The sequence below is a fragment of the Bos grunniens genome, chromosome 14 (genome assembly GCF_055505025.1).
Source record: "Bos grunniens cultivar Pamir isolate PY7600 chromosome 14, Bosgru_T2T1.0, whole genome shotgun sequence".
Taxonomy (NCBI): domain Eukaryota; kingdom Metazoa; phylum Chordata; class Mammalia; order Artiodactyla; family Bovidae; genus Bos; species Bos grunniens.
In genome coordinates, this window is record NC_141178.1 from 37,822,952 (window position 1) to 37,845,580 (window position 22,629).

Genomic DNA, 22,629 nt, shown 5'->3' on the forward strand with positions numbered 1-22,629 from the left:
CCACACCTTTGCCCTATAGGAATGCAACTTTATCTAATGCTTTTGGAGGGTGGCTCCTGACTTTGGAATAATCACCTTTAGAGAAATATAAGTTTCTTAAAATGTTAACAGGCCTCCTGGCCAGAAGATGATGTAAATCACCTGAACTTTTGCATATGATAAGTTTGAAAGCCTGGCTTCGATTAGGATCAGGAACTGCTGTCCTTGCATGACTCCACCCCTTCCCCCATTATCCTCTAATCATAACCTAAGGTATAAAAACTACTTTGGAAAATAAAGTGTGAGCCTTGTTCACGGAAACTTGGTCTCCCCATGTCGCTCTCTCTCTCACCCTGGCTGAGTCTCCATCTGGAGTACGGAACCCGCCATGCTTACTAATTATGCCTGGGCTTCTAAGATCCGACCGGGGAGGGCTCAGCATCTCCTCTTCTTCGGGAGAACGGAAGGACGCCTGCGGCCTACGTAAGTGGTGCAAACTTCTTGTCTTGAAGTTTTATTGGTCTCCCGCGTAAACCAAGCTACTCAGCCTCTTTTCTCCACTGAATTTACTCACTGGGCTATCCTCATTCTATTACTCTTTATATCCTTAATTAACGTTTAATTAAGCAGTTGTTTCCTGATCCTCGCCGACGCCGTCTCTCCTTCGAATACCCTGGATCAGCCGGGGCTGGACCCCGGCATAATTCTGTGTTTGTTTAGGTAGCATCTTTGCTTCCATGTCAGTCTATTATTTTGCAAACCTACTGAGGGCAAGGGACATCTCTAATCCCACAAGTTGCCTCAAATGAATATCAGTCTATAATAACTTCAAGCATGCCACGCCATTCTCCCATTCTCCCCACCATTCTAGCAGCCAGCAAGAAAGTCCCTGTTTGATGATACATTAGACTTTGTGCTCTTATCAATCTCATGTAACCTCCAAACCCAGCATATGTATCAACCCTGAGCAACCTGGACCCTGTGTCTTCCTTCCCTGTAATGAATCTTCCTTTCTGTTACCTATTAGCATGACAACCTTCCAGGAACCTACCAGCCTCTTTCTCTGAGGCAGCTTTTCTAGAAAGGAATGCTACTGATTTATGGGTCCTTCTGCTTATTCTAGAATCAGTTTTTTTAAGAAAAAAAACAAACAAACACTCTTATTTTTGTGGATTTGAGCAGTAGGCATTCCACTGTCATGTAATTCCTTTTAGAAAGTGCACTGACTCCCAGGAGACATTAAGTACCAAATTCAATAAAGACTTTTTTAAATGGTCCACATTAAAAAAAATTTTTTTTAATAAATGAACAATTATTTAAAAGAACAAGTCAATTCTAGATGGGCTAATAAGACCTATCTCCAAGAGAAGTTGTTAAACTAATTAAGAAAAGTACAGACATCCAGGTATAATTATGCCTGGATTTACAGAGAACAAATCTAAAACGATAAATAAGAAACAAGCTACCAGGACTGCCTCTGAATGGTAGCTTTGAGTGGGAGACCTGAGTGGCTGGGAAACAAGGGTGCAGAAAGACATCGTTTACTCTATTAAAACAAGGTCCCCCTAAACAGAGTTCCCCGCTGAGTTTATGATTATGCCCTCTATCCAAAACTTTATTCTCTTTCTTGTCCCTTCTGACCTCAATCCTGTGCTAACTGAACACTAATCAACAAGAGTCAGATGACTAAAATTACTGTTGTTGCTAACATGTTCAGTTCAATTCAGCCGCTCAGTCGTGGCCGACTCTTTGTGACCCCATGAATCGCAGCACGCTAGGCCTCCCTGTCCATCACCAACTCCCAGAGTTCAGTCAGACTCACGTCCATCGAGTCAGTGATGCCATCCAACCATCTCATCCTCTGTCGTCCCCTTCTCCTCCTGCCCCCAATCCCTCCCAGCATCAGAGACTTTTCCAATGAGTCAACTCTTCGCATGAGATGGCCAAAGTACTGGAGTTTCAGCTTCAGCATTATTCCCTCCAAAGAAATCCCAGGGCTGATCTCCTTCAGAATGGACTGGTTAGATCTCCTTGCAGTCCAAGGGACTCTCAAGAGTCTTCTCCAACACCACAGTTCAAAAGCATCAATTCTTCGGCTCTCAGCCTTCTTCACAGTCCAACTCTCACATCCATACATGACCACAGGAAAAACCATAGCCTTGACTAGACGAACCTTTGTTGGCAAAGTAATGTCTCTGCTTTTGAATATGCTATCTAGGTTGGTCATAACTTTCCTTCCAAGGAGTAAGCGTCTTTTAATTTCATGGCTGCAGTCACCATCTGCAGTGATTTTGGAGCCTAGAAAAATAAAGTCTGACACTGTTTCCACTGTTTCCCTGTCTATTTCCCATGAAGTGATGGGACTGGATGCGATGATCTTTGTTTTCTGAATGTTGAGCTTTAAGCCAACTTTTTCACTCTCCACTTTCACTTTCATCAAGAGGCTTTTTAGTTCCTCTTCACTTTCTGCCATAAGGGTGGTGTCATCTGCATATCTGAGGTTATTGATATTTCTCCCGGCAATATTGATTCCAGCTTGTGTGTCTTCCAGTCCAGCGTTTCTCATGATGTACTCTGCATATAAGTTAAATAAGCAGGGTGATAATATACAGCCTTGACATACTCCTTTTCCTATTTGGAACCAGTCTGTTGTTCCATGTCCAGTTCTAACTGTTGCTTCCTGACCTGCATACAAATTTCTCAAGAGTCAGGTCAGGTGGTCTGGTATTTCCATCTCTTTCAGAATTTTCCACAGTTTATTGTGATCCACACAGTCAAAGGCTTTGGCATAGTCAATAAAGCAGAAATAGATGTTTTTCTGGAACTCTCTTGCTTTTTTGATGATCCAGCAGATGTTGGCAATTTGATCTCTGGTTCCTCTGCCTTTTCTAAAACCAGCTTGAACATCAGGAAGTTCACGGTTCACATATTGCTGAAGCCTGGCTTGGAGAATTTTGAGCATTACTTTACTAGCATGTGAGATCAGTGCAATTGTGCTGTACTTTGAGCATTCTTTGGCATTGCCTTTCTTCGGGATTGGAATGAAAACTGACCTTTTCCAGTCCTGTGGCCACTGGTGAGTTTTCCAAATTTGCTGGCATATTGAGTGCAGCACTTTCACAGCGTCATCTTCCAGGATTTGGAATAGCTCAACTGGAATTCCATCACCTCCACTAGCTCTGTTTGTAGTGATGCTTTCTAAGGCCCACTTGACTTCACATTCCAGGATGTCTGGCTCTAGGTCAGTGATCACATCATCGTGATTCTCTGGGTCGTGAAAATCTTTTTTGTACAGTTCTTCTCTGTATTCTTGCCATCTCTTCTTAATATAGGTACTGAAATTAGATTTTGGCTAGTGTTCGGATACAGTTGCCAAATAAAATGCAGGACACCCAGTTAAATTTGAAATTTAGATAAACCATGTTTAAAAATTAAATATAAGTATGTCCCAAGTATTGCATGGGACATACTTAAGCTTAAAAAAAAAAAAAGCCGTTTATCTGAAATTCAAATCTAACTGGGTACCTTGCATTTTTACCTGTTCAGTCTGACAGTCCTGGGTCCTGAACCCACCATTTATTTTGTTGGTGACCCTGGAAAATGAATGAGGTCAGATTCCTCTGAAGCAGAAGAAAGGAGAGGATGAGACCTCAGCCTGGTTCTGCACGGGTGGTTTGAGTGCAAGCTGGGCTTCAGAGGGAGGAAACCAGATTTCTGTTCCCTACACCCGCACCTGAGCCTTTGGGGAAGGGAGGACATCTCCAGGCCTCCTCACTCGCAAGGAACATGCCCCCAGTAGTCCGAGGAGGACAGTCAGCCCATGAAGAGCCATGCTGTGACTGCTGAAAGTACACCAAAGCTGGTGGGGGAAAGGGAAACTGTTAGAAATAGATACAAAGGAACAACAAGAAGTAGGTTACTGGGAATAATGGTGAGCAAGGCAGGCAGGTTCAGTCGCTCAGTCATGTCCGACTCTTATGACGCCATGAACTGTAGCCCACCAAGCTCCTCTGTCCATGGGATTCTCCAGGCAAGAATACTGGAGTGGGTAGTCATTCCTTGCTCCAGTAGATCTTCCTGATCCAGGGATCGAACCCAGATCTTCTGCACTGCGGGCAGACTCTTTACCAACTGAGCCACCAGGGAAGCCACTCTTATTTCTGTTTGCAGAACCTCTATATTCCTCCTATTGGGTCACCAGTGGTATGCAATGGCTGTCACTCTGCAGTAGGCAAAAAAACCCTGAAGGACAACACCTCCTCTTTGCTTTGCCTGCAGGGGACTGTTTCATGCCCTGTCAGGCTAGAATTTTCCAAGTGAGGTGGTTCATGGAAGGACCCGTGGATTCCACGTCATGCACACCTTGTCACACTTCATTTACCATAAAGTGGGATCCTTGATTCAGGTAATGCTGTTTCAGCAGATTAGACAGATGTTGTTGTCCCTGAGACAGTGGTGTTAGCTGATAAAGCTACAGCAAGAAGGGAAACCCTGTATCTGCGAGGTGTGTGTGTCTGCCTGATGTGGATAGATTGAGTCACAGATTCTGCTGAGGAAAACCTAGTAAATCCTCGCTGTATATTCACTCACTGAAGCATTGCAGGCAATTCCGACTCCCTATTATGCCCATCTAAGTGCCCCAAATCATGGTTCAAACAAGAATCACTAACAACAATCATTATCTCTCTCAGTTTCCATGGGTCAGGAATTCCCCAGGGCTCAGCAGGGCTGTTTTGAAGCAGAAGAAGCCCCTGAGGCAAGACTTTCTGAGCAGTCAATTTGCTAAAGGAAGTCAGGAGAGATCTGGAAGGGGACGGGGAGGGGAAGCAGGAGCAGTAAGAGAGGGGAACCAAGACAGGGTGTGATGGCAGCAGTTCTGCAGAAAGCTAGCAGCACCTGATCCACTGGGCACCTCTGGAGTGTTGTCCTCCCCTGATGCAAGGGGCCTGAGCATTCTCACCCCACACCTTCATCACTGGTCATTTCCCACCCTGGACAGCAGGGTGTAAACCCCGAGGCATGCCTGGCTCTACAGATACAGATCCAGTGTCCCCTTCAGATTGCTCTTAACCTCTGTTTCTTGATCAGTAAAAAAGGAAATAATATTCATATCTGCCTTATTTTTTAGGACTAAATGAAATTATGCCTACAAAGTTATTGCTTTAATAGCTGGTACAACTGTTGTTGTTTAATCACTAAATCCTGTCTGACTCTTTTGTGACTGCATGGACCGTAGCCCACCAGGATCCTCTGTCCATGGGATTCTCCAGGCAAGAATACTGGAGTGGGCAGCTATTCCCTCCTCCAGGGGATCTTCCCCACCCAGCAACTGAACCCAAGTCCCCTGCATTGCAGGCAGATTCTTTATCGTCTTCAGCCATCAGGGACAGAAGATCATGTCAAAAATTATATAGTCTTTATCCCATTCTATGTGACGATTTACATGTTCCACTGCAGATATATTAATGTGGTTTATTACAACCATACTGTCCCCAGGTGTCTCTGGGAGTGTTATTAATATATAATACATGGGTTAATATATGGATATCATATATGGACTATGCTAGCAAGTCAAGAAGCAACAGTTAGAACTGTTAAAAACATATTAAAAAGCAGAGACACTTTGCTGACAAAGGTCCATCTAATCAAAGGATGGCTTTTCCAGTAGTCATGTATGGTTGAGAGAATTGGACCATAAAGAAGGCTAAGCCTCGAAGAATTGATGCTTTCAAGCTGTGGTGTTGGAGAAGACTCTTTGAGAGTCCCTTGGACTGCAAGGTGATCAAACCAGTCCATCCTAAAGGAAATCAGTCCTGAATATTCATTGGAAGAACTGATGCTGAAGCTGAAGCTCCCATACTTTGGCCACCTGATATGAAGAGCTGAATCATTGGAAAAGACCCTGATGCTGGGAAAGATTGAAGGCAGAAGGAGAAGGGAACGACAAAGGATGAGATGGTCGGGTGGCATCACCAACTCGATGGACATGACTTTGAGCCAGCTCCAGGAACTTGTGAAGGACAGGGAGGCTTAGTGGCTGCAGTCCAAGCAGTCGCAAAGACATGGACACAACTGAGCAACTAAACAACAACACTTTTTTAAAATGCAAAACAAGTTCTGAGTTCAGAAATATGTCTGACCCAAGGGACTGGGATAGGAGTGTCTACTTTTTACTATGACTTTACCTCCTGCCGTTTGTACTTGCTATTCCTTTTGTAGGAAATGCTCTTCCCATTCCTTTCTTATCTGGCTCCTTTTCTTCCTTCTGGTTTCGACTTAAATTTCTCCTCCCCAGAGAGGCCTTCCCTATTGCTATTGGTTCTTGCTGTCATTCCCTATTAAGCATGCTGTTTTGTCCTTCAAAGCAATTATGTCAATATATAATTATTATCTTAAAGCAAACATGCTCAGTTGTATCTGACTCTTTGTGACCCCATGGACTATAGCCTGCAAGACTCCTCTGTCCATGCAATTATCCATGCAAGAATACTGAAGTTGGTTGCCATTTCCTCATCCAGGGGATCTTCCTAACCCAGGGACCGAACCTACATCTCTTGCATCTCCTGTGTTGGCAGGTGGATTCTTTACCACTATGCCATCTGGGAAGCCCAATTTTCACATTAGTTTTTATTTATTGTCTATCTCTCCCTCCAGACACTAAACTTCACTAACTCAAGGACTTTTTACCTTTATTCGTTTTTATATGTCCAGCTCTTAGCACAATACCTGGCACATTGTAGGGGCTCAATGCAGGGGCTCACATTTGCTGAATTGAATAAATGAATCAATCAGACAGTTAGTCCATTCAGAAATGCTGACACTGGAATGGGACTCAAAGACCTCATCTGCTAGTTAAGCAAAGCTGATACAATAAGGTAGAGCTAACATATAGATGAATTTGTTCTTGGTATAAAAGAAGTACTTCTCTGAGGTACAAAAATAATGACTTCAGGTATACAAATCTATGTAGATAAAATAAGAGATATGATAGAAAATATGTAATTCTCTACTCGGTGAATACTCTGATGACATTGTAATGAAATTATCTCCTGGACATATTGCCTTCATTAACATTGTGTTGCCTCATTCTGATCTAGTGCCTTCTTATTTTGATATGTGTGTTTATGCCCTTGGTATATGGACTTGAAACAACACCATTTTCCCATCAACCACCTAAACAGAACTGAAACTGATTTAAGTTTTCTGGGATCCTAGAATTATCACCTATTTCCAGAGTAAAGAACTGAGGTCCTCATCAGAACCTTCTGACATGTTAATCATTTCAACATGAAAATCAGAAGATTCTGAAATTATCTCATCTGTGTCATGACGGTTTCTCCAAGGTTTCTGGGTGTGGTTCGCATCTCGTAAGATGATGCATCATACAGGTCAGCCTCCAGAACTGGCCATTTTCCAAAAGTCTGCTTGCTCCAGAAAGAGTTGGATTTTTTTATTTCTTCATGTGCTCCTGCTCTGTGCAGCAAAGAGAGGAAGCTGAATTTAGTGGTTAGGGCAAGTGCCTGAGTCAGCAACCTTCATTTCTATATTTGGTTATGCAATTTGCTGAAAATCATTGTCAAACCAATTGTTTCATTTATGAAAGAAGTCTTTATTCTCTTACATGTAACTTTTCTGAACTTCTGTGTGAGCACTATCGTCATTGCTACTGTTCTGAAATTGAACTACATCCTGGGATTTTTCTCTTTTGTATTTCTTTTACTAATGATCTGGTTGGAGAATCAATAAACCAACAAAGTAAGCAAGCAAGAAACAAACTAAACCAGAAACCAGGGCCTTGGTGGCATACCCCATAGCTTTCACACAACAGAGCAGTACCTACTACAGAGAAGAAACGAAGAATGGAGGCCCTCGGAATTGTGCCCAAGCCAACATCAGGGTCTTGTGTAAAGCCCAGCAAACGAGAAAGAATAAAACCACACATCATTAATAATCTTGTCAATGAGGTTGACTTTAGAATGAACACTTCCCTCACTCTAAATCTTTAACTGTGTAAAGGAAAAAATGTGTTCTTTGCTAAAATATCAATAGTTAAATTGCATCTTGGTGGCAAAATATTTTGTAGTATAGAAGTTTCCTTTAATCACATGCTACAACTCTAGAACTTTGTGAGGTCAGTTTTGTTTGCAGCCTGGCAATTCCTAACCTATATTATAAGGAAAGCTAAGTGCTATGGCCAATGGCTCATAGTCGCTCAGACAAGTCCAACTCTTTGAGACCCCATGGACTGTAACCCATCAGTCTCCTCTGTCCATGGAATTCTCCAGGCAAGAATACTGGTATGGGTAGCCATTCCCTTCTTCACCGATCTTCCCAACCCAGGGATTGAACCCAGGTCTCCAGGATTGCAGGGAGATTCTTTACCATCTGAGCCACCAGGAAAGCCCAAGTGCTATAGGGACTATCTGAAGGGTAAATATTTCCAGGTGTATTTATTTTCTTCTTTGTACTTTTCTGGAGTATTTCTAATATGCTATTTATCATTAAATATATAGATCAATTTGCATTATTTTCATTTTTATTACAGATATAAGAAATTAAGCACCCCAATCCCAAGAGATAACCACTGTTAACATTTTTCTGCATTTTCCTACATATATGCACATATTGTTACACAAATGGGACAACATGTACATAATTTTTTTAACTTTTACTTTATATTAGACCATAGTTGATTTATAAAATTGTGTTAGTTTCAGGTGTACAGCAAAGTGATTCAGTTTTACATATACATGTATCTATTCTTTTTCAAATTCTTTCCCACTTAGTTTATTACACAGTATCTAGCAGGTTACATAGGAGAAGGCAATGGCACCCCACTCCAGTACTCTTGCCTGGAAAATCCCATGGACAGAGGAGCCTGGTAGGCTGCCATCCATGGGGTCGCACAGAGTCGGACACGACTGAAGCGACTTAGCAGCAGCAGCAGGTTACATGGTAGGTCCTTGTTGGTTTTCTATCTTAAATATAGTAGTTTGTACATGTCAATCCCAAACTCCCAAACATAATATTTTATAGTCAGGATATTTTTTCACCTTAGAGAGCAATGTGAGGCTTCTTCCAAGCTCTTCTTCATCTTATTCTTTTTAATGCTTGTTAGTATGTTATAGTATGGACATATCATGATTATTTAACCAATCCCCCATTTCTAGAAAATTATGTGCTTTCCAATTCTCTGCTAGTATAAACAGCACTTTGATGAACATCCTTGTTACTAAATTTTCAACCATTAGCAATCTCTTTTTTCTAAGACAACAGAAGATGAAGTCAGCTCGTCTACCATCAGACAAAGATTAATTGTTCCCTTTGTTACCAAAACTACAGCTCAGCGTCTCAGACACTCCTGGATTCACAAATAAATGCTTCCGGACAAAACCACTCCTATTAGCTGAACTTACGTCGTTGTGTTCCCAAGTAATTTCTCAGTATTTTACCAGCTCTTTGTCATGTTAAAGAAACTTAAATATATGTATATTTTGTGCAGTATTTCCAGCTGTTTTTAGTAAGAAGAATTTACAAATATCAAGTTTTCCATTACCAACAGTAAAACTATGACATTTTTTGTGTGCTCTGGCATTTCCTACTTGAGACCCTCCAGGGTTTCCCTTGACCCAGACAAAGGCAAATCCCAGGTCCTACAGACCCTGTGTTCTCCTCAGATCTCGGACTGCATCTTTGTTTCTGATGTCCCTCGTTACTTCTCTGTCCATCAGCATCTGTCATTGTGTCTTTTTGTCTCTACAAAGGGCTTTAGGAATTGCTCACACCTGCAATGGCACCCCACTCCAGTACTCTTGCCTGGAAAATCCCATGGACAGAGGAGCTTGGTAGGCTGCAGTCCATGGGGTCACACAGAGTTGGACACGACTGAAGCGACTTAGCAGCAGTAGCAACAGCAGCAGCCCAGAACACTACACCCCCAGATGTTACTTGATCGCCTTCTGCTCATGAGTCATATCTGGGTTCAAACAATACCTCCTTTAAGAGGTCTCCTGGCCATCCCAGATAGAGTGTTTACTACTTGATTTCATTTTTTCTCTTGTTGCATCTATCACTCCATGCCATTTAGTTTTATCATGGGTGTTCCATCTTTTCTCACTAGAATGTCATCCCATGAAAAGGACTCTGGCCCTGCTCTCTCTCATTCCCCTATCATGTATCACCAGCACTTTTTAAAAGTGCTCTGTAAAAAGTATTATTTCCCGTTCATACATTTTCAAAGTGTGCGGTTTGGGAGGAGGAGATGGACTTGTTCTTAAGTAAATGTTCATGTATAATCTGATGACAGAGCATGACAGACTAGATGTCATAAGACTTTCCAGTTACTGCAGGACCAGTCACTCGTCATTCCATCCTGCCTTCACAGTATTTCACAACATGTCTCACTCAACTTTTTAAACCAGTTCACCATCTTCATTAGTTCTTCCCACTAACCCACATCACATGTGACCCACCAAACAGCAGTGGATTCTAAGAGGGCAGCAAGAAAAGAGAGAATAGTGAGTACATGAAACCCAGGGAAAAGTTATAATTATTCTCATAAACTTGTAAGTAATTTAAAATACAACATCAATAATTATTAATTAATAAACACTAAAAGTTGAGCTAATAGCCTCAGGTGAGCTGGCAACACTAAAATCTAGGTGCTAAAAACATGGGTCTCAGCCTTTGTATGGTCTGGCACAATTTCAAATACCAGAATTTTGAGAAAACATTTGAAAAGATTAAGACTCAAGAAACTGATGTCAGCAATCAAAGCAAAATCATTATACTAGCATAAAGCAAAGCTACATATTGTCTACAAAGACCTCACAGGCATGATATGTCATAACTTTGCATCCTTGTGCTTTTCTTAGTCGCTCTGCTGCTGCTGCTGCTGCTGCTAAGTCGCTTCAGTCGTGTCCAACTCTGTGCAGCCCCATAGACGGCAGCCCACCAGGCTCCCCTGTCCCTGGGATTCTCCAAGCAAGAACACTGGAGTGGGTTGCCATTTCCTTTTCCAATGCATGAAAGTGAAAGTGAAGTCACTCAGTTGTGTCCGACTGGTAGCAACCCCATGGACTGCAGACCACCAGGCTCCTCTGTCCATGGGATTTTCCAGGCAAGAGTACTGGAGTAGATTGCCATGCCCTTCTCCAGGGGATCTTCCCAACCCAGGGATTGAACCGGGGTCTCCTGCATTGCAGGTCCTTCTGCAGCCTTAGGCGTTTATATTCTGCTTGAAGAGAACAGTCAGTGCCCTTGCCGTGCTCAGGGACATAATCCAAAAGTTAAGTCATCTCTTGGTTGTACATTTTCCCTTAGTGAGAGTTTGATTTATGTTAAACCATCTCATGTGTGATAAATTATACCTTGTCTGCACTCCATTCCACAAATAACTCAGGTCACATTCTGTTTGACAGACATTGCCTGTTGGCAGAATGCTCAGCTGTAGTAAAATAAATTTTAAATGTTGAGTAAAAGACCTGATTAAGTTGAAAGATTTGTACAAAGGTAATAAATATGGTTTTAAAATGCAAATGGAAGTAAAATCATAAAGGGTCATAAATACTAAAATGTTAAATAGTCACAGAAAAGCCATTGATTTACTAATGAATTTATTCACTTAACAGATATTTATTGAGCATCTTCTATGTGCTGGGTTGTCTCCTAAGTGAGTGATAGAGAATATGATAAAAAAAAACAAAGCCCACTTCTTCACAGAGCTTACTTTTCTGTGAGAGTAACAGATGGCAACAACAACAAAAAACTTTTTTAAGTCAAAACCCAAGTAAACATATACTTACTTGGTAAGTAAGGGTAGTGATAAGGGCAAAGGCAGCATAGGGGAATACAGAGTATGGGGGAGGAGTGGTAACAAACACACACAGCGTGGTCTAGGGATGACTCACTGCTAGGGTGACACTTGTGAAGAGGCTTAAAGGAAGTTAAGAAAAGTTGAGAAAGCCTGGGCTGCAGATTCCAAAGGGTAGATTGCAACAGGCAGTGGCAACCACAGGCGCAAAGGCCCCGAGGCAGGAATACACCTGTGACAAGGATGACCTACTGGAAGGGAATATTTGCAAGAAGAGTTAGTAGGAAAAGAAACTAAGAGGAGCGGAGATGCTGGGAACTTGGGAGACATGGGCAAGATCAAATAAGACCTCTGCAAATACTCTGGCTTCTCTTCTGAATGAAATGAGTAGCCAGTGGAGGGTTCTCACCAGAGGAGTGACATAGTTAAACATGCATTTTAAAATGATAGCTCTGGAAGAATAAAAATGCAAATAAGGAGATCAGGGGAGAGATAACAGTGGCATTTGAATCAGAGCTGTGGAGTTTGAACCAGAGCTGTGGAAGAGGTGAAAAGTACTCAAATTCTACATATAATATGAAAGTAAAGCTGAAATACTTTGCTAATGGATCAGGTATGATGTGGGAGAGAAAGATAGGAATTAAAGATGACTCTAAAGCATTTAGCCAAAGAATTGGATTGAAATGGAGGATACCGTAAGAGTAGGTTTGGAATCAAAATAAGACATTTGATTTTGGAAAACATGAGGTTAGCATTCTGTGCTGTCCGAATCAGCAGTTACTGATTATATATTGGCATTAACATTTACATATTAATTAATGAAAGTTAAATTTTTAAATTCAATTCCTCAGTTGCATTTGCCATATTTTAAGTGCTGAGTATGGAGAAGGAAATGGCAACCCACTCCAGTTTTCTTGCCTAGGAAATCCCATGGACAGAGGAACCTGGTGGTCTCTAGTCCACGGGGTTGCAAACAGTCAGACACAACTGAGCAACTGAACAACATGGCAGAAAGAAGGGCTTGATTGACACCAGATAATAGGAAGTTGAACTATATTTGTTCTTGTTCCACCCAGTGGTTCTCAACTAGGTATGGTAGGATACCCTTAGAAGACATCTGAAAATGTATAGGATATTTGGGATAGACTAATGGGTGTCATGGGCATTTTGTGGCAACGATCTTAGGACACTGACTTGTCACAGTCCAGCACAATGAAGACAAGTTCTCTCATACAAAATGTCAACAGCTTCTCCATGGGAAAAGCGTGAGTCTGCCCTCCCTTTAGCAATACTCCACATTCCATAAAGTGAAGCAATATAGACATTAGAACATGGTGCTGGTCTTAGTCAGATAAACTCGTGTACAATCTGTTCTGACTTCAACTTGCTGTATGGCTTGGGATCATTTTCCAGATCCTGAGACTTCATTTTCTTGTCTAAATAATGCAGAAAACAATTATTAACATACATCATCTAGGGTAGTTCTGAGAATTATGGAACTCTTTATAGTACTTGGCTCAGCGTTTGGCTCAGAAAGTCATATAAATGTACACTATTATTAGAAGTGGAAAAAGGGGATGAAAGAGGAAGTCCAATATAGAGACTTAACTAAGCAAGATATAAATTCAAATAGAAAAGGAAGTCTAGAGCAGCACTGTCCATCCAAAAATACGGATCAAAAAAAAAACAAAACTCCAAGTTTTTTTTCAGCACATGCAAAGTTTAAATGTTCCCCAGCCACATTAAAAAAAGCAAGAAACAGGTAAAATTAATTTTATTAATATACAATATTTAAGTAACCAACTATATCCAAAAATGTTATTTCCATATATAATCAATATAAAAATCAGAGGCATTTTCATTTTTTTGGTATCAAGTTCTTTAAATTTTATGTGTATTTTACTTACCCGGTGCTCAGCAGCCACGTGGGGCTACAGCACAGGGCTACAGCGTCAATGAATCCAACTCTTTCATTGACTACTAACGTTCAGTAATTAAGATTCTTACAAGTTAACATTTCAATGTATAGAGGGTGGTTTCATAAAAGTCTCAAGTATTACATTTACGAAATTTAACTCAGGATCTTCATATAAGCTGAGACATGCCAGAGTTGTAGAATGATCAGTTGTGAGTGGGCTCAACGAGTTGTAGGTTCTCATTCCAACTCCACAACTTCCTGTGTCCTTGAACAAGTTAGCTAGTCAAAAACCTGTGTTCTTACTTGCGGAAGAAATAATGGTACTAGCTCCCCAAGGATTGCCATGAGGATCACGTACATAGTTTTAGCCCAGTGCCTACAGAAACTTTCCAAATGTGAACTGTTGATATTTGCTATTTGGGTTGAGAAACAGGACAGAAGTCACTAGAATTCTAGTTATTCTTTATATATACACACAAGTATTTCAGAGTTGAATTGCTTTTTTAATTACTTCTGTTAATAAAACAAGAGAAAATTGCATGCTCTCAAAGCTGAGCGTTTGTCACAGTAAGTGCAATGATTTGTCCCTGTGTTCAGATATAACTCAACCTCTGGAAGACAGTCTGGCACCTGGTAGGTCCTCAGAAAGTTTATTAAACGAATTTCTGGCTACAGAATTCCTGAGCAGTAGTTATAAACACACTATTGAAAGTATGATTACTAGCCAATGATGGTGATTTAATCTTTATTCTTATATTTAAATTATAAAGTTTATGTAGCTGTTTTTCAATAAGAACAGTCTCTGCCACAAATTTAAGATTCTTAAGTTGATACAAAGTTCAAAACAAGATTAATGATTGGTAGCTTATTGGCCACAAAAGTAGTTCTATATATAAATTAGTAAATATAATCTCAATATGGTATCTTCAAGGCTATCCCATTTAGTCCATTTGTAAATGTTAAAACTCACCACTAAATTCCTCTAAAGTTTAAAAAAGCATGCAACACTGGTGTAGCACAAACAGATTTATTTACTAACCAAAGAGATGACCCTAATTAAACCAACACTTTGAAATAGTTTGTTTGTGATAAAGATAATTGAACACAATAATGAAAAAAAAAAACCCAGCAGTATGGAGATTTGCTCATTGAACTGAGCTTGTTCATCCTCGCAGCTAATTTCTGTGCAAAATGATGAGGGAATTTTTACTCTACTTTTTCATAGACCCGAGTACAGGTAACATTGTTCATGACGCATACCTAGGAGACAGAATGTCATTAAAAAGAGGCACGTTAGTCTTACATCACAGAGTAATGGTGGTAGTTGAATGCTAGGATCACAATCCTACAAAACATTGAAATCTGCTTCACAGATGGAGAAAATGCACTTTAGGATTCCTGGGTTTGAAAAGCTAGAGCCTGTTATTTATTTATGAGGTGTATACGCTTTACTGAAAACTACTGATTGGCAATATCTATTCATTTAGTTTTAGCAAATACTATTCCTCATTTTAAAGAAACAGAAAAATGTATGCTCAAGATTATATAGTCATTTTTCACAAACTGAAGGTTTGTGGCAACCCTGCACTGAGTAAGTCTATGGAGCCATTTTTTCCAACAGCATTTGCTCACTTCCTGTCTCTGTGTGACTCCCTTTACCGCAATGTTCCACTTCTTGTAGTGGTCTGGAATCGAACCTACAGTATCTCTGAGGTGTGTCTGCACTGTAAACGGAGCAGCAGAACACGGACTAGACCCAGCTCCTGCTATATCATCTTCTCTAGCTCCACAAAGGGCTTTCTTTAGTTATTAAGTATTCTTGTATTTATCTTGTTATCTGGCACTTTTTTTTTCCTCCAACCTAGTTCTCCTGTTCATGATCAGTGATCTAGAACACTTATGTGAACTATGAATTCATATAAGACATATGATGTCACTTACCACCACTAATTTCCCATCTTCCAGTTTTCTTGTTATTGTGCTTTCCTTTCCATCCCATTCCTGATGTTGAACCAATGCGCCATCTGTAAAGTTGCAGACAGTCTGCCAAAATAAAGTATCCTTTTTAATCTTCCAGGGCACAATGAAAAAGAGTTTCTGTGACTTATAACCTCCTTAATCAACATTTTTTTATCTTTTCCTTTCTGAGTCTGCTTCACCTCATTAACCCATACTAATTTCATTCATAATGTAGTTTGTGCTTTTTAATCTAGATGTCCCTTAAAACTATTTTTACAAAACAGATTAAGTTGTTAAATCGGTGTTTTCATTAATTTGTCAAAACTCAATTCATAAAACAACTTGAGACTTTTTCATTAAGTTGTGGCCTGGAAGCAGTAAGAATGTTATTAATAGAGTTAATCCTTCTGCAAGCTTCTGTGATATTATAAATTATAATTAACCTGAGTCTTTCTGCCATCAGCTGTGGTCTCTTCAAACTTCTCTCCCAGTTTACAGGAAAACTGTGTTGTTTTCAAAGTGCTCTCAGTCTTTATGCTGAGGTTTTTGCCATCAGAAGTGATGATACAGTCTGGTTTGGCCATCGCACCCACTTTTCGCAGAGCCATCCCCACTCCTGTAGAAAGTTATACCATGTTAGATACCTGGAAGACCAAATTTCCTGTTTACATAATAAAAGCAGTAATTCAATTGCAATCACCACGCTGTGCATATTTTCAACTATTCAGTCATCAATGGGGAAGGGAAGGCAATGGCAACCCACTCCAGTACTCTTGCCTGGAGAATCCCAGGGACGGGGGAGCCTGGTGGGCTGCTGTCTATGGGGTCGCACAGAGTCGGACAGGACTGAAGCGACTTAACAGCAGCAGTCATCAATAACTGTGAACATACACATATCCAGCACTTACTAAGTGCTAGTACTTGACAGTATACTATACTATTCATGGAAGCCTGGCAAGGACCTTGTGAGAGGTAGATAGTCTCCATCTGACAGATGAGTAAGTGAGGCTTTGATGTAACTTACTCAAGCTCATCCAGCTAAGCAGGGAGGTGCTGAGAACCAACAACGTAGGCAGCCTGGCTCTAAATTCTCAGCTTTAAGACACCGTGCTTGTTGGCCCTCAGAAACTTAAGGAAGATACCCTGACTTCTATAATTTCCTCAGTTATGCCAACCACTGTATTATATGACACAGCAGTCGAGCACACAGTCTAGCACACAGGTCCCTGATAAATATTTAATTAGTAGACTACACAAAATCAGTATCAATCCTGAGATATTCAAATTGCAGTTTAAGAGTTAACCGCACAAACATGATGCTAACAAACAGGAAAAATCTTACCCTCAGAAAGAGTATTTCAGAACTCTGTAACTCAGATTACTCTATTAATACATTTATTTTATAATCTATGTATTTCCCCCTAATATTAACATTTAGTAGGAAACTTGGTTCTAGGCCAAATCTCAGTTTCATGGATGTGGCAACTACAGCCTAAGCAGAGTAACCAACTTGATGATGTCAGCCCAGCTTGACATGTCCCCACGGAGCCTTCTCTTTCACCAGCTAGGCACTGGTGCTTTGTTTCATTAGTTGAGTCATTATTTTCTCACTTTGGACAAATAAAGAAAGGGCTCTGCTCTTTCCACACCTTGACTGCTCTCTAATGAACTGTACCTTGACAACCTTCCTGACTCCAGAACTCTGGAAACAAGCCATCTGATAAACATGTTTGGTTTCAATGGGCAGAGAGACCGCCTACTGTGGTTCTCACTCAGGTGAACACACACATACGTATTTCTCCTTTGTGAGTGCAGTTAGTTGCTTTTTGTCCAGAGTCACTTTGATCAAGGTATAGAGGGGAGGGGAAAAAAAAAAATATTGCCTTGTTTTATTCACAGGATCATAAACACACTTAAGATTCACCAGAGCCAGACTTAACCAGCCATCGGCTAGAAGGTGTGTTTTTAAAGTACTTCAGGGTACTTCGGGGTCTAGGTCTTTGTAATGACTTCTTCACTCACTTAGCATTTGGTAACAGAAAGTTACTATCTGCGGGAGGCTAGCTTCTAAAACAGCAGTTGTGTCAGACAGGATTTTTGCTATGCTTCACTTCCTAGGGGCCTGTGACAAAGGTTCATCTTTGCCAATCTACCCAATGTCACAATCAGCACTCTTTATCATTATCACTGGCTTACGAAAAAGACAACAGAAAATCCAACACCATTTTGAGCAAGAGAACTTGAATTTCCCTACAGAGACAAATCCTCCCTTGGAAGGCTTTTAAGAAGTGCTTCACTCTGTAGAACAGGCTCTAGGTTCATCTAGGTCATCTAGGTCACTAGAACTATCCTCAAGAGTGATGGTATGAACATTGGGGTACATGCATGTTTTACAATTTTGGTTTTCTCAGGGCATATACCCAGTAGTGGAGTTGCTAGGTATTAAGGCATATATATGGAATCTAGAAAAATGATACTGATGAACCTATCTGCAGGGAAGAAATAGAACTGCAGATATAGAGAATGGACTTATTGACACAGTGAGGGAGGAGAGAGAGGGAGGAATGCAGAAGGTAGCATCAACACACACACACTATCAGCTGTAAGACGGATAACTGGCGAGAAGTTGTTGTGTAGAACTGGGAGCCCAGTCAGGTGCTCTGCGATGACCTGGAGGAATGGGGTGGGGGGAAGGGAGGGAGGCTTGGAAGGGAGCGGATACATGCATAATCATGGCTGGTTCCCCTTGCTGTGTGGCAGAAATCAACACAACGCTGCAAAAATTTAAAAAAAAAAAAAAATCAAGTGTCTTGGGCAAGGCCACGCCCATCTTGGATGCAGTTGGAAAGCAGCTGAAAGACCGGTAGTTTCTGACTGCGGTTTCCCGGCTAAGCCTCTCTGCCCTCCACCCTCTAGATGCAGAAGGTTGCAGGACACTGCCACCCCGGGTACAGTCGACCTCACCGCGCTCCTCCCACACGCCACCTGGCCACCGCAGCGCCGAGTCAAGCAGTGCCAACAGGTCACTGTCGCCAGCGCCACTCCTCTGAGCCCCGCTCCGGGGCGTGGAGAGGAAGATGCCCTGATGCTCCACCGGGGGAGCCCGGCCAACCCAAAATGGCCCGACGCACACGGCGAAGGCGGGCGGGGGCTCTAGGGGTGGGGGTGATGCAACCGAGAGCGGAATGGAAGCTGAAGCGGTAGCCCGGATTTCGGCTGGAAACCGAGTCCGGGTGTAGAAGAGGGAGGGGACCCTGCGCGCCACCTGGGAACAAAAGATGCGGCAAGGTGGGTCAGGGCAAGTAGGTGCGGCCACGACCGGGCGAATGCGAGGGAGGGCAATGGCAGAAAAGCGGACGAGTGGTGGGGCAAGAAAATTCGGGAAAGTTAAGAGGGCCGCCTGCAGGGGGCGAAAGAAAAGAAGCTTGGGGTGGGAGGGGGTGAGCGCGCTAAAGGGCAGGAAAGCAGGGGTCGCGTGGGCCCGGGGAAAGCAGCAGAGAGAGGGACTGATCGAGGCCGACGGTCCGGGGAATCCGGGGCGGGCGCGAGGCGCTCTCCGATGCTCGCCTGCGATGAGGGTCGGAGGTGGAGGATAACAGGCTCGGGGGTGGGCGGCCACGCACGCCCAGCCTTTCAGCCTAGTATGCCGAAGTGGGCCTACGGATAGACAGCCCCACACACGTGCCACGTTGCAGTGCCGCATGGCGGGGAACCTTACCTACTTCCTTCATGTATTCGTCAAATCCTTTGCTCTCCACTAAGCGCCATCTTCCTACCAGCTGCTGAACGGTGGCCATGGTGGGTCCGAGCGGACAGGCGTGACAGGTGCGCTGCGGAGGATAGGGCGCCGGGAATCAGGCGTGCGGTTGGCGGGCCACGCGCGCGGCTTTATAAAGACGGAGCGCTTGCGCGGGCGGTGCCCGGCGGCCAATGAGAAGCGCGCCTCGCCTGCCCGCCCCGCCCCCGGCGCCCCTGGGCCTGGCTCCTGGGGTCCAAAAGAGCTAAACTGCTCCACCTGCCGCGGCCGCTGGGGCTCCGCGGGCTGTTCCTGCGAGCTGGGACTAGTCCTAGTTCGACGCGCCCCATGCCACCACGGACGCCAGCCCCTGCCCTTCCCGCGCCTCCGCACGCCCAGGAAGCCGGAGGGGCTACGGGCGGACCCGCCCCGGCTCTCTCGGGCCCGTTGATCCCAGGCCAAGCCGCAGCCCCTCTTCCCATTCGTGACACCCTCAAAGTATCGATTAGCCTTCGTTCGGTTCCCATGAATTGATGATCCCAGGAATTGATCAGTAGTTTAATTGACTGATCGATAAACTTCTTCGCCTCTTTAATCACTGCTGGGGCGAGGGTGGGGGGGAAACACCCTCCTGCAATAACCTGTTCCCACCCTCAGGCCACTCACGGCCCAGCTAGGGCCTCGGAGGGCATCTAACCTGAGTTGAGTTAGGCTATCTTATCAGAAGGTCCTGGGTGCAGGGAGATGTCCCAGGCAGTTCGGTTTCCAAACTTAGACTCTGTAGAAGGTTATCAGTTAAAGTGACTGCCATTGCTATTAAATGTTCTCATTCAAGTATGTTTTATTATTTATATTTTCAGCTGAGCGGAGCCCTGAACAATTTCTCCTCAGGCTCCCAAGTCTTTAGACTCCAGTGGTTCTCCTCTTCTCCTTTAATCTTAATACTACCCTGTATTTACTTGTAAGTAGAACGTTCTACTTTTCAAAGTGTGCCTGTCACAGGCTCTTTGTGCTCCTGGGTTGCTGTGGGAGTGAGTTGGAGTGAGATGTGGAAATTGCCACACAGAGAGGGTAGCCACCTTGGTGGCGATAAGCTCCATTTATTGAATGCCTTCTTGCTACGTGCTGTACTTCCTGGCCCCTTTATATCTGTTAATGCTGATGCCCACTGCATTTTTACTCAAGGATATTATCGCAATTTTCTGAAAGAGAAATGAGGCAGGGAAAGTTTGCAGGGTGGAAGAACCAGAATTCGTGTCCAGGTTCCTCCCATTCTAGACTTTGTGAAATAGAACCACACCTGGCTGCCTCAAGCTCACCCTCCTCTTCATGGGATTAAGAGTAGAGGCTACATACAGTCCCCTGAATTATTCCAAGACACTAGTTCTTCTTGCTCCTTCCCTAACAAACTGAAATCTGAGCTTGTCTTTTCCTGAGGAAATCTCCTCAGGAAATGTCCTGAGGAATGCCTCAGGACCTTTACTCACCTGCAATGTATTCTTATCCTAATCCTAGGGTTACCCCAGTTTCCCCAGTGGCACCATTTTAATACTGAGTGACTCAGGTCACATAGTTGTGCCACTAAGGGCTGGCATGTCCCATACTTGAGGCTCAACTGCTCCCAGAAAATGTTCCAGTTCTGAGGGCAGCTGAGCACATCATTTGCCCAGCAGACCAAGTGCTGGCTTCTGGACACTTGGCATGGCCCACTGCCCCTACCTCCCAGAGAAGCAGCCCCTGTGTGCTTGGATTTGCCTTCTTAATGTGCTAGGTCAACATGTTTTTCCATTTTTGTATTGAATATGATAATAACCAGGACTCAGTACTGGAATACTAGTTTTTAGATTATCATAATCAACCACTCGATAGAAATGTCAAAAGGAAAACGACACCTTGATACTAAATACTTAGGTACAAGAAATCATTTTTATACCAGAAGCATTATCCAAAATTTAACTTTTAAACACACTTTTGATGTGATGAGTGTGTGGATGAAAAAATGTGGCTTGCCAAGTCAGTAAGCAAAGGATGTTGCAGGCCTCAGCCGAAGCACTGCCCTAACTCTGCACCCTGAGGGGATTCCGGGTTGGAGAAAAGCAGGATCCTGCCCCTAGATAGGTAAGATGCACATCAAAGGAGTGATCTCAGTGAGCCCAGATTCTTGCAGCTCTCCTGGTGCCTCAGTGCTAAAGAATCCGTGTGCCCATGAAGGAGTTGTGCATGCAGTCCTTAGGGCGGGAAGATCCCCTGGAGGAGGAAATGGCAACCCACTCCAGTATTCTTGCATGGGAAATCCCATGGACATAGGAGCCTGGCAGGGTACAGTGCATGGGGTCACAAAGAGTCAGACGGAGAGACTGCCCAAGTATGAGCAGATTCTTGCCTCTTCCCATACATAAGAAAGCAAAGCACTGAAATCATTAAGTGGAGATACCTGGTTTTCTTTAGCACTAATCTTTTGATGTTCTGACTATCTGGTTTTAGTTGCAAAAGCTCCTATATATCCTGGCTATTCCCTTACCTCTTTGCAACAAATCCTCAGAGCTATCTGAGAGGTCATCTTCCAGGCTTAAGTCCTCAGGAATTCCACCGAATAAAACATACTTCTCAGCTTTGCCTATAGTCTATGGGATCTCAGAGAGTCGGACACGACTGAGCCACTGAGCGCACACACGTTCAGCTTTTAGCTTGTGCATTTTTTTCGGTCAACAAATGGAAATAATCCTTTTGTGGTTAAAACACATCGACAAAACAAAGATACAGATCAAAATACCTGTTAGTGTCTCCCATGGGACAGAGCCAAAGGGCATGGTGATGGCTCTGCTACTCTGAGCAATGCATTTAATCCCTTGTTCTCTGATGCCTCTCAACTGTATTATAGACATGGAGAGAGATTGAAGTCAGGTTATTTCTAAAGTCCCTCAACCCCTAAATTCAGATTCCCTTCCTTTCTTAAGAGTCCTAGTAATGGATTGTGTGCCTTGTGCTCAGATGCTTCAGTCATGTCTGACTTTGCAACCCCATGGACCATAGCCCTCCAGGCTTCTGTCTATGGGATTTTCCCAGCAAGAATACTGGGGTGGGTTGCCATTTCCTCCTCCAGGGCATCTTCCCAACCCAGGGATCGAACCTGGATCTCCTGCATTGCAGACGAACTCTTTACTGCTGAGTCACCGAGGAAGCCCAGTAAGTAAGTAAGTAAGTAAGGTCGCTCAGTTGTGCCCA

The 22,629-nt window shown here is 43.0% G+C and overlaps 1 protein-coding gene and 1 long non-coding RNA gene across 2 annotated transcripts; one reads left to right on the plus strand and one right to left on the minus strand.

The window, feature by feature from the left end:
- Positions 1–284: 284 nt before the first annotated feature.
- On the plus strand, positions 285–11,466 carry LOC147359288 (uncharacterized). The gene is made up of 2 exons (XR_015140684.1): positions 285–462; positions 10,854–11,466. It is a non-coding gene; the product is annotated as an uncharacterized LOC147359288 (long non-coding RNA).
- A 3,254-nt stretch (positions 11,467–14,720) lies between these two features.
- On the minus strand, positions 14,721–19,532 carry FABP5 (fatty acid binding protein 5). Its single transcript, XM_086336410.1, has 4 exons — positions 19,387–19,532; positions 16,112–16,284; positions 15,651–15,752; positions 14,721–14,969 (listed from the first exon to the last, which is right to left on the minus strand). The coding sequence occupies exons 1-4, from the start codon at positions 19,463–19,465 to the stop codon at positions 14,916–14,918; spliced, it is 408 nt and encodes a 135-aa protein (XP_086192536.1). The 5' UTR covers positions 19,466–19,532; the 3' UTR covers positions 14,721–14,915.
- Positions 19,533–22,629: the final 3,097 nt, after the last annotated feature.

Coding starts and splice junctions, on each gene's coding strand:
- FABP5 (XM_086336410.1), bottom strand. CDS start 19,465: ATGGCCACCGTTCAGCAGCTGGTAGGAAGATGGCGCTTAGTGGAGAGC. Junction 15,753..16,111: donor CTGATGGCAGAAAGACTCAG/GTTAATTATAAT, acceptor TTATTTTGGCAG/ACTGTCTGCAACTTTACAGA. Junction 14,970..15,650: donor AAGATGGGAAATTAGTGGTG/GTAAGTGACATC, acceptor TCTGTCTCCTAG/GTATGCGTCATGAACAATGT.